Source organism: Hyperolius riggenbachi, chromosome 11 (genome assembly GCF_040937935.1).
Source record: "Hyperolius riggenbachi isolate aHypRig1 chromosome 11, aHypRig1.pri, whole genome shotgun sequence".
Taxonomy (NCBI): Eukaryota; Metazoa; Chordata; class Amphibia; order Anura; family Hyperoliidae; genus Hyperolius; species Hyperolius riggenbachi.
In genome coordinates, this window is record NC_090656.1 from 227,929,320 (window position 1) to 227,941,963 (window position 12,644).

General features: G+C 43.0%; 1 protein-coding gene across 1 annotated transcript in view; it reads left to right on the plus strand.

The window, feature by feature from the left end:
* The window catches only part of LOC137538235 (uncharacterized), a 197,426-nt gene that overhangs the window by 76,927 nt on the left and 107,855 nt on the right, over positions 1 to 12,644 (plus strand). Inside the window, exons 12-13 of the mRNA XM_068260284.1 lie at positions 3,688 to 3,954; positions 4,085 to 4,342. Of these exons, the coding sequence (XP_068116385.1) occupies positions 3,688 to 3,954; positions 4,085 to 4,342 (525 nt within the window). The remainder of the gene's footprint in view (positions 1 to 3,687; positions 3,955 to 4,084; positions 4,343 to 12,644) is intronic.

Sequence of the window (12,644 nt, forward strand, 5' to 3'; positions counted from 1 at the left end):
GAGAGCTCTGTCTTCTGAAGCTTGTTATCTCAACTGTCAGTCATTGTATTGTTTTTTCTTCTGCATAGGACAGGTCAATAGTTCACTGGCCTGCTCTGTAAGGTCATTTAGAATGCTGAGTAGTGTGTAAACTGCAAATATTAGAGAATGATGCAATGTTATAAAAACTCTGTGTAACTGAAATAATAATAATCTAGTAAGTATCCATACTACACAACCAATTCATTATATCATAATTTTTTTTCACTTCAGTGTCTCTTTAACTGCGGATGGCCCTGCTCTAGTGAATTATCGCTACCGCTATACTTCACTCGCAGCCACTACTGTGTTAATTTACATTGTTATGTAAACTAACACAGAGACTTTTTTTTGCTACTAATGTTCTATTCCTTATCCGTACTACACATACAACTCATTATATCATAAGGTTTTTTTTTTTTTTTTTTTCACTTCCGATCCAATTTAAAAGTGTCCCGCTTTGCTATCTGAAAATGTTTTGAGGTGTGATTTGGCTCCTGGAGTCCCCATCTCATTGCAATAATAATATTAATCAGAATTAGATTTATTCCCCAAGCACAACGAGGGCTGTACCTTGAATTGGTTTTGGCTCATATAGGGCTGGAACAGAATAACATACAGGTCAGCACAGTAGATTCAAAGTTCTAAATTCAATTGGATAAGCGCTCGACAATACTTGTACTTCAGAAAGATCAGATGAAAAGCAGGCCCCCCTTCGGGGAGAGACTCACCAGATCCTGCGCCCTCCTGGGCCCATTCTCGCCTTTGGGGTATTGGCCACCCCTCAGCCCCTGATGAGTTGCTAAGGCAACAAAACGTTGGGCGGAGCCACGGAGTGACGTTAGTATGCACATCACCCGCCGGACGCGGCAGTATTGTGTGTGCGGGAGGCAGTTTTGTTTTTTACCGGCCAGAGGGTTACTGCACGGGGCAAGTGAACGAGCTGGAAGGCAAAGAGCATAGCACTTGAAAGCAGATTGCCGGTGAGGCTGCGGGGTGGCCAATACCCCGAAGGCGAGAACGGGCTCAGGAGGCCGCAGGATCTGGTGAGTCTCTCCCCGAAGGGGGGCCTGCTTTTCATCTGATCTTTCTGAAGTACAAGTATTGTCGAGCGCTTATCCAATTGAATTTAGAACATTGATTGATGGTGCACACATCTAGGAAGAGCACTCCCACCAATTATATCTGTCTCTAAAGGACTTGATTGTGGTGAAATGCTTGTCTACTGGGACTATCCCTGTTATCATTATTATTGTCATTATCCCTGATATTAGTATTGTTACTAATGCATATATACGAGCGCAGTATCGGGGTGCTATTTGTTTGTGATTTTCAGCTCAGTAGATTGCAAATAGAGAAAGCATAAGCAATACACAAAGCACAGTAGAAAGCACATAGAGTAGGCCTGGATGTTACACATAGCAGCATTTAAGTGTAGCAACAGAAGTAGGACTAGAGGGATAGTCGGAGGTGCTGATTTTAGCAGAGCTGCCATCTACGAAACTCAAGCAATATACAGCGAGTTAGGCGCTACACAGACTGTTCATGACCGTGTGGTGAGGGCTGCAGTTCTGCAGTTCATTGGTGAACCGGGAGACAGACAGACAGGGCCGGTGTGATGAAGTAGGGGTGATCCGCAGGCCTGTGCTGCCAAGCAGGGGGCTGGCAGTCGGTGAGGTGGAGCGGGAGCCGCATTACGCTATACTGCAAGCCATGGTGGTGAAGCGAGGATCAGCAGCTGTGGAACCAGAGGGACCCTAACAGAAGTCAGCAGGTAGGCCTCTGCGAGGGGCAGTGCAAGTGATGGTGGTCTGGCTTCCCTGGGGGCACAGTCAGCAGTGGTGTTGGCTCACCTAAGCAGCTGCGGGGACCCAGGCGGCAAATGTTTGGGAGGAGAACAGTCAGTCTGGGGTCTCTGGTGAGGAAACACTGCTGTGGGCCTCTTGCCTTAGGATTGGGCCGTAGGCTGCAGCGGTGTGTAGTAACTGGCGGTTCTGGACAGCAGTGACCTAGCTGCATGATGGTCTGAGTCCTCTTCTGCTGTGGCCGGTCACAGATGGGACCAGGTAATGGCAGGCAGCTGTGGACCAGCTGGTGGATTATCCTGCACAGCAGACAACCATATAGTGCATGTGCAGTGATCATCAGCAGAAACAAAACTCTGATGTCTGCATGAAGCTATTGAGCTAGGGGATTATGAAAAAGAGGAATGTAATCAATGATGCACACTTCCCAATGTGAAGAGCAGGTGGATAAAGCTGGGATTCTCAGTTTAAGGTGGAATGAAACCTAGCATTTATTCTTTGTTCTAATACATCATTTACAGCATATTATATACTACCACCATTTTTTTTTACTAGAACAGCATTCAAAGGATTAAACACAGGACTTAGAAGTTCAGTGCAGAGAAAGCTGGACGCATCCGAACTGGAGATAATGTTATCTTGTGTTTACTTAATTGTATCAAGTGAGGAATGTAAACACTTCTGTTACACTGCAGACTCTCCTGAACACAGTCAGACAATCAGAAAGCATTTCTGCTTGCATTAGAAGATGAATAAAGCAGTTATAAATAAAATGGAAAGTCAGCTCTCAGAGCAAAAAAAGTGTACTTTGGAAACTTGTAATTTCTAAATGAATAATAATACTTATGCACAAAAGCAAATATGATAACCGTATGGCATATAAAAAGTAGGAAAACATGTTTTTATTGAATATTATGTCAGGGTTTTATACCGCTTTAAGATATAGCTACAAATGCTGCCAATGTTTGCAGAGGCTTAGCTAGGGTTTTCAGCACCCAGGGACAAAGACAGTTCTGGACAAAATGGGTGTGACCATGCATGAAAATGTGGCCGTGGTCATGGGTGGAGTCAAATGTTGATAGCCATATGTGCCTCCCTTTACCCCGTTTAAATAGCCAGATGTGCCCCACGTTTTCTGCTGTGGTTAACGCTTCTGCACTCTGCAGAGGGAGGGAGAGAGGCAGGGGCACTTCAGGCGGCCAGCAAGCCACTTCTCTCTCATTGGCGGGGGGGGGGGGGGGGGTGCAAAGCTGTGCTGAGCACCCTCACACTGCTGTGCCCAGGGACATATGTACCCCTTTGCCCCCCATAGCTATGCCTCTGGATGTTTGCAGGAGGAAAACAAATATAGGGATTATAAAGATGGGATATGTTGGGAAATATAGGAGTACTGATCTGTTATCAGATAATCTAGTCTCTTCTTTAGTTAAGATAACATCCAGCTGTGCCAGTGTAAGGGCTGGTTCACACGAGCGTCTGCCCGGCTTTCGGCGGCCTTGAGTTCAGGCTTTCAGCAGCTTTCCGTGGCTTTCAGTTGCGGTCGGCAATTTCCTGCCCCTAGGGGGACATTAGTCACAGTGGTTAACTGCCCCAGGATGCTACATGTAGCATCCAGGGTCCCCTCGAACGGCAGGAAAAGTCGGGATCAGAACGCCGCGTTAGCGCAAATGCAGGAAAAAGCCCAGTACAAATGCTCCCATTCACTTGAATGGGAGCATGTAACTCCGAGTCCCGAACACCGGCGGTAAATTCGGGGCAGACGACCATGTGAATCAGCCCTTAAGCTGTGTGTCTAGCGGTGAAGCGGAGTTATGTGTCTATTCCTTGTCATGTATAATTGAATGTGATGCTCTCCTTCCTGTAGAGCCATTGCCTGTGAAGTCACTACAAGCCAGTAATAGCTCTACCACTACTGTGTACTTATCCTGGAGCAGACCGGATGACTATAAGAGTGGATACAGCTACAGAGTGCAGACAAATACAACACTGGCAGCAACAAATATCTTTCCAACTAATGAATCAGCCACAATAACGGGCCTGACACCAGGAGCGACATATACATTCATGGTATATACAAGAGCTGCCGATAACAGCACTGAATCAGACCCGGTATCTACAACTACCTGCACAGGTGAGGGGGCGTTTCTTATCATTGGGAGGAAACTGCATTTCTTACTTGAATTCAAGCAGACTTGTGTACATAATAGCACACTAAATCAGATCAGTAATAATAAAAAATAATATTATTATTGTGATTTCAGTTCCTGGACAAGTCGCGTCGCTCTCGGTGAGCAGTTCCGGGTCGGTGAATTCTCTGGTGGTAATCTGGACGGCACCAGCAGTAGGAAATGTGTCTTATTATAATGTTACAATATCAGGAGATGTGAATAACACAACCCAGACCAGCAATACACAAGTGACTTTCTCAGCATTATTCCCTGGCAGAAATTACACTATTACTGTACAGACAGTCAGTGGGAGCTGCAGCAGTACCGGCACTACAGTGACACAAGCCACATGTGAGTAGCATCAGGTCATGTGACCATGTCATGTGTTCTATTACTTTCTATTATTGTGTTCCTGTAGTAGTCTCCAAGTGTTTTTCACCTCTGCAAGACTTTTCTCTGGGAGGGGGGTGGTGTGTGTAATAAATCCTGTACCCTTGGCAAAGAGGACAACATCATACCAACACAATCTTTGGCCATCATGCTAATATATTAATAATGTGTGTGTATAAATAATAATAATAATAATAATAATCTTACAATTTAAAGGAATTGGAGGGGGGGGGGGGGGGGTGGTACACAATGAACATACCTAGAGGAAGTGTGTTTTAGGATGTCTGGTAGGGGTGCATCTGGACTTTAGGACAAAGTGAAGTGGCCTAAGCTCTGTATGCTTATCGGAACAAATGAGTGTTGAGATACCGTTTAAAGGTAACAAAGGTTGGAGAGTGACTGATGTGTTGTAGGAGGCATTCCAGAGTCCAGAGGAGGGGTGAGGCACGTACAAAATCTTGTATATGTGAATGCGAGGAGGTGGTTCTATAAGAGGACAATAGTAGGTTGTGTGCAGATCTGAGATTGCAATTGGATTAGTATCTGGAATCTAGTGAGGAGATGTACAGGGAGAGAGATGAGAGTAAACTTCTCATCAATGTGGTATGTAGGGATGGTTGGAATGTATGACCTTCAACCACAAAATAGATGAACATCAGTGATGGGGCAAAGTACTGACCCATGGCCTAGTACGGTCCTCCTGACATTGTTTCTCCACTCTAAGACTCATGCTAGAAGTACGTTTTTATAATGGAGGACAATGTCCAGGGCTCACAGACCTCCATATTTCTTTTCGCAAATTAAAATCGGAAAAGCTCTTCTGCCCCAGCTTGCGGTTCAGACAAGATTCTGTAAAGCCTGTTTTGATCAAGAAACCATGGAACGCATATCCAGCAAAGTTTATGGCTAGAGGAAAAGATAGCATAAACTTTGTCAGGTGTCCTTTACCATCTGGTGAGGACCTTATAGCCCGTCTCCTGAATAAGCGTATTTACAGAACTCTTGTGCATAAGAAAAAAGATATTTTCCCAATCCAAAGTCTAGTCAGCAGTATCACACACTTCCTCCCAGGCCTTAAAGGACAGGTCTGGGTTAAAAACAAAACAGAACAAAATCTACTTACCTGGGGCTTCCTCCAGCCCCTGGCAGCCGATCTGTCCCTTACCGCAGCTCTGCTTCCAGCCGGTGTCCTGGGGTCCCCTCCATTGCAGATGCCTGCACAGAGCACTCCAGGACATGTGAGAGCGATTGCACAGAAGATGCCGACCTGTTGAGGTTGGCATCAGCAATGTAGGGGACACCAGCTGGGAGCGGAGCTGCAGTGAGGGACAGATAGGCTGCCAGGGGCTGAAGGAAGCCCAAGATAAGTAGTTTTTTTTGGGGGGGGGGGGGGGGGTTGTGCATGATGTGTGATTCCCGTTTATTGCAAGTCAGCGGGATAGTAAAAAAATGATGTTATTTCGTAAAAGTATATATATACAGTGGTGTGAAAAACTATTTGCCCCCTTCCTGATTTCTTATTCTTTTGCATGTTTGTCACACTTAAATGTTTCTGCTCACCAAAAACCGTTAACTATTAGTCAAAGATAACATAATTGAACACAAAATGCAGTTTTAAATGATGGTTTTTATTATTTAGTGAGAAAAAAAACTCCAAATCTACATGGCCCTGTGTGAAAAAGTGATTGCCCCCCTTGTTTAAAAATAACTTAACTGTGGTTTATCACACCTTAGTTCAATTTCTGTAGTCACCCCCAGGCCTGATTACTGCCACACCTGTTTCAATCAAGAAATCACTTAAATGGGAGCTATCTGACACAGAGAAGTAGACCAAAAGCACCTCAAAAGCTAGACATCATGCCAAGATCCAAAGAAATTCAGGAACAAATGAGAACAAAAGTACTGTAATTGAGATCTATCAGTCTGGTAAAGGTTATAAAGCCATTTCTAAAGCTTTAGGACTCCAGCGAACCACAGTGAGAGCCATTATCCACAAATGGCAAAAACATGGAACAGTGATGAACCTTCCCAGAAGTGGCCGGCCAACCAAAATTACCCCAAGAGTGCAGAGAAAACTCATCCGAGAGGCCACAAAAGACCCCAGGACAACATCTAAAGAACTGCAGGCCTCACTTGCCTCAATTAAGGTCAGTGTTCACGACTCCACCATAAGAAAGAGACTGGGCAAAAACGGTCTGCATGGCAGATATCCAAGGCGCAAACCACTTTTAAGCAAAAAGAACAAAGGCTTGTCTCAATTTTGCTAAAAAAAACATTTCAATGATTGCCAAGACTTTTGGGAAAATACCTTGTGGACCGACGAGACAAAAGTTGAACTTTTTGGAAGGTGCCTGTCCCATTACATCTGGCATAGAAGAAACACAGCATTTCAGCAAAAGAACATCATACCAACAGTAAAATATGGTGGTGGTAGTGTGATGGTCTGGGGTTGTTTTGCTGCTTCAGGACCTGGAAGGCTTGCTGTGATAGATGGAACCATGAATTCTACTGTCTACCAAAAAATCCTGAAGGAGAATGTCCGGCCATCTGTTTGTCAACTCAAGCTGAAGCGATCTTGGGTGCTGCAGCAGGACAATGACCCAAAACACACCAGCAAATCCACCTCTGAATGGCTGAAGAAAAACAAAATGAAGACTTTGGAGTGGCCTAGTCAAAGTCCTGACCTGAATCCTATTGAGATGTTGTGGCATGACCTTAAAAAGGCGGTTCATGCTAGAAAACCCTCAAATAAAGCTGAATTACAACAATTCTGCAAAGATGAGTGGGCCAAAAGTCCCCCAGAGCGCTGTAATAAGACTCGTTGCAAGTTATCGCAAACGCTTGATTGCAGTTATTGCTGCTAAGGGTGGCCCAACCAGTTATTAGGTTCAGGGGGCAATTTCTTTTTCACACAGGGCCATGTAGGTTTTGAGTTTTTTTTCTCACTAAATAATAAAAACCATCATTTAAAACTGCATTTTGTGTTCAATTAGGTTATCTTTGACTAATAGTTAACGGTTTTTGATGAGCAGAAACATTTAAGTGTGACAAACATGCAAAAGAATGAGAAATCAGGAAGGGGGCAAATAGTTTTTCACACCACTGTGTGTATATATATATATATATATATATATATATATATATATATATATATATATATATATATATATATATATATATATATATATACACATATACATACATATATATATATACATATATATATATATATATATATATATATATATATATATATATATATGATGCTGTGTTAAGCACATCTAAACTATAAAAGAGCTATGAAGCGTAATAATTATTATCATTTTTTTCTATTTGATTACTCTACAATTATATAATTCCGTCAATTTCTAATAAGTAATTTGCAGTAATAGGCACCACTTTTAAATAGCTATTTTAACATATTATTCAGAATTCCTTTAATTGTAATAATACAATTAGAGATGGCCCGAACGGTTCGCACACAACCTTATTTGTGCAAACATCGAGTTCGCGTTCATGTCGAACCGCAAACTTTTAGCGAGTTTGACCCGCCCCTATACTACATCATTGGGCTAAACTTTGACCCTCTACATCACAGTCAGCAGACAAATGGCGGCCAATCAGGCTGCACTCCCTCCTGGAACCCCCACCCCCCCTTATAAAAGGCAGCAGCATTGGCAATGTTCTCACTCTGCCTGCTGCTGTTATTAGTGAGGGGAGGGAGAGGTTGCTGCAGAGATAGGGAAAGCTTAGTTAGGCTCTTGTTAGCTTGCTCCTTGCTGACATTTGTTGCTGAAAAGCACCAGCAAAATAGCTCTTTTGAAAGTGATGTGTTTGATTTGTGATGTGTTTTTTTTTTTTGTGGCCCACTGACACTGCATATACAGCCCTGTCTGTTGCAGCTGGCACTTGCTAATTGCTATACTGTGCCAGGCCCAGCACATTCAGCACACCTTTTCACTGCACATGTGTGACTGCACATTGTATTATATACCAGCAGTCCCTGCATACCTTTTCACTGCACCTGTGTGACTGCACATTGTATTATATACCAGCAGGCACTGCATTCCTTTCACTGCACCTGTGTAACTGCACATTGTACCATACCACCAGCAGTCACTGCATACCTTTTCACTGCACCTGTGTGACTGCACATTGTATTATATAGCAGTAGTCACTGCATACCTTTTCACTGCACCCGTATGACTGCACATTGTATTATATACCAGCAGTCACTGCATACCTTTCACTGCACCTGTGTGACTGCATATTGTATCATACCACCAGAAGTCACTGCATACCTTTTCACTGCACCCGTGTGACTGCACATTGTATTATATACCAGCAGTCACTGCATACCTTTCACTGCACCTGTGTGACTGTATATTGTATCATACCACCAGAAATCACTGCATACCTTTTCACTGCACCTGTGTGACTGCACATTGTATTATATACCAGCAGTCACTGCATACCTTTTAACTGCACCTGTGTGACTGCACATTGTAATATATACCAGCAGTCAGTGCATACTTTTCACTGCACCTGTGTACCTGCACATTGTATTATACCACCAGCAGTCACTGCATACCTTTTCACTGCACCTGTTTAACTGCACATTGTATTATATACCAGCAGTCACTGCATACCTTTTCACTGCACCTGTGTGACTGCACATTGTATTATATACCAGCAGTCACTGCATACCTTTTAACTGCACTTGTGTGACTGCACATTGTATTATATACCAGCAGTCAGTGCATTCCTTTCACTGCACCTGTGTGACTGCACATTGTATTATACCAGCAGGCAGTGCATTCCTTTCACTGCACCTGTGTGACTGCACATTGTATCATACCACCAGCAGTCACTGCATACCTTTTCACTGCACTTGTGTGACTGCACATTATATTATACCAGCAGTCAGTGCATACCTTTCACTGCACCTATGTGACTGCACATTGTATTATACCAGCAGTCAGTGCATAACGTTCACTGCACCTGTGTGACTGCACATTGTATTATAGCAGCAGTCACTGCATACCTTTTCACTGCACCTGTGTGACTGCACATTGTATTATAGCAGCAGTCACTGCATACATTTTCACTGCACCTGTGTGACTGCACATTGCATCATACCACCAGCAATCACTGCATACCTTTTCACTGCACCTGTGTGACTGCACATTGTATTATACCAGCAGTCAGTGCATACCTTTCACTGCACCTGTGTGACTGCACATTGTATTATACAAGCACTCACTGCATACCTTTTCATTGCACCTGTGTGACTGCACATTGCATCATACCACCAGCAGTCACTACATACCTTTTCACTGTACCTGTGTGACTGCACATTGTATTATACCAGCAGTCAGTGCATATCTTTCACTGCATCTCTGTGACTGCACATTGTATTAGTCAAGTCAGTGCATACTTTTCAATTCATCCCCCCAATATGGACAAAACAACAGGCAGAGGCAGAGCCAGAGGTAGGCCACCCGGGCAGGTCTGTTCGAGGTCATGCTGATGTGATTTTGTGCGGCCCTGGAACAAAGTAGTGTTCAGAAGGCATGTGCCATCAACTCCCAAGATTGTCAGGACGTAGTTGACTATTTAACACAGAACACCGCATCTTCCTCAGCTTCCGCACAGAACCGTGACATCTTCCTCCTCCTGCTCTGATTCTGGCACCTCACTTAACTCTCAGCTGGCAGCCACCACTGCTACTACTAGCACCACATTCGCTCCATTTGAGAGTTGGCAGGAGTTAATTGGTGGGAAATTAACTGATTCACAGCCATTATTGTTACAAGATTACAGTGCTAAGCATGTTACACCACTACCTCATATGTCTGAGTTAGGCGTCAGTATGGACAAAAGGTTAAATACAATGAGGAACATGCCTTTAATGCCTTATAAAAAATGGAACAAGCAACATCAAAAGTTACAATGCCATAGATAGAAAGGACAAAAGTGTAATGGCCATAGTACTCTACTCACTACAAATCATGGGCTAGATGCAGTTCCACAGGTCTATCCATATTTACAATACAGCCGTTATCTAAGCAATTAAAACACCACAAGTTACTACTTACTCATCCAATTTTCAAACACAGGAACCGCACATGGCAGGAGATGGAGGAGAATGGCAACTAAGATGAACTGCACAGGGGTTTAAATACCCGTAACTCCACCCAAAGGGGCTAGACCCAAGAATTCAGGAGCCAATCACCATAAAATATGACCAAATAAGAGAAAAACGGATCAGAGGGGGTGAGGACACCAGATATCTGGCCACAAAGCATGCTGGGCGGAAATGACGTAATGCGTAATAACGCGTACAAAAATATACATGTACCGCATACCAATATGAAAATATGCGTATAATGCATAAAGCTACAGAAATACAAAAATACGCATGAGACACATACAAAAATACGCATAGAACGCAATTCATACGCATGAATGCTTACAAAAATACGCATGCGTAATAATGCAGCCAAAATAGAAACATATGTATAAATCCCAATTGTATCCGACTCCCCCAAATCAGTCAGCTATCATGTAAACAACCAATATTAGACCATCCAAAAGACAACAGGCTTCATATAATGAGTAGAATGTAAAGAGAGAGTGTATGATACTTGCCACCCAAGACAATGATTGAAATTAGACACAAAAGGATGGACCTTCACCAAAAAGTAAGCCATGGACCTAAGATAAAAAAAGATGAAATGAATAACAGTAAGACCATCGCAGAATAATTTTCAAGGACGGTAGTCTAAATTCATACCATATGGAACTAATGTATTCAAAAATGTAATCCAGAAAGCCTCCCTTCTTAATAAATACGATTGGCGATCCCCTCCCCTGCGCGTACTATGAACCACTTTAAGAACTAGAAACTTAAGTTGGCTAACAGAATGTTTTGTTTACCAAAAATGTTGGGCAATGGGTGAAGCCAGTGTAGACGGGTCACCATTGCGTTTAAAGGCTAAATTAATATTAGAGCGATGTTCTCCAATACGGTCTTTAACTGACCGTGTGGTTTCACCTACATAAAGTTTGCCACATGGGCATTTAATGCCATAGACAACATATTTTGAATCACAGGTGGCAAAATTGCGTAATTTAATGGGAACTCCACTCATGGAATGATTAAATTCTTTCCCCCTTAAAATATGTTTACAATTTACACATCGCAACCAAGGGTATGTGCCACAATGCAATGGCGCCAGTCTAGACTGTCGACCCGTACTAGACGGACCAATATCAGCCTTTACTAAGTGATCTCTAATTGATCTAGCACGCTTGTAAGCCATCATTGGAGGAAATTTAAATGCAGGGATTTCTGGAGACAAAGCTGACAAAACATACCAATATTTCTTCGCCCAAAGCCTTTAAGCATGCTAACTAGGTTAGCACTGATTAGTGAATCAGGCCCTTATTGTTTTACAGAGTCAAATATCAGGTATAACTCTACTGTATATTTCAAATTGGTCATTTGATCCGTTATCCAATAGCATTTGTTTCTCACGTTCCCCCAAGGCTCTTGCCTATCTACTGTATTTTTCTAACTTATGACTTAATAAATCAAGAATCTTTAAAACTAAACTTTAACTCTAACCTTTGTGAGAATAGCCAAACTTGGACCAAATGCTAGTTCTTACCAAATAATATCTCATGATACATGTATTACACCCCCCCAGTGATCAGGCTATTTTTTTACAAATTAGGCTACTGCAGCTTTAAGGGCTCGGTGCAGGGTCGAACAACTAAGCACACAAGTGACCCCCCCCTGCCTTTTCTGCTCACCAACAGAGATTTATGTTGGTGTCGGGCTCTGATCGCTGCTGGGGGTTATTTTTTATCATTCATTTGTAAACTATTATTTCTTAAAGAGTAACTGTCAGGCTGCAGAAGCTAATTTAAACCTCTATTCTCCTGTGTTAAACAGTTTAGAAGGAAGCCAAAAAGGCATTACTGAAGATAAAAATCTCTCCTACCTTTGATGTGTGCTTATCAGCAAAGCTGTTAGACCCTAGCAGGACGCAAGCCGCATACCATACTGCAAAGCATTCTGGGGCCCTCCCCTCGGCTGCTAATGAGACGTTACAGGATCGAGTATCAGCAGCTTGTAATCAGTCCAGCTAAATCTCCGGGCAGAGTACACTGCAGGAGTCCGCTATTGTTCCTAGCCACATGGCTAATTAATATTCACTGCACACTGTGTTATTCAGTACGAGCTTTTCTGTGATCA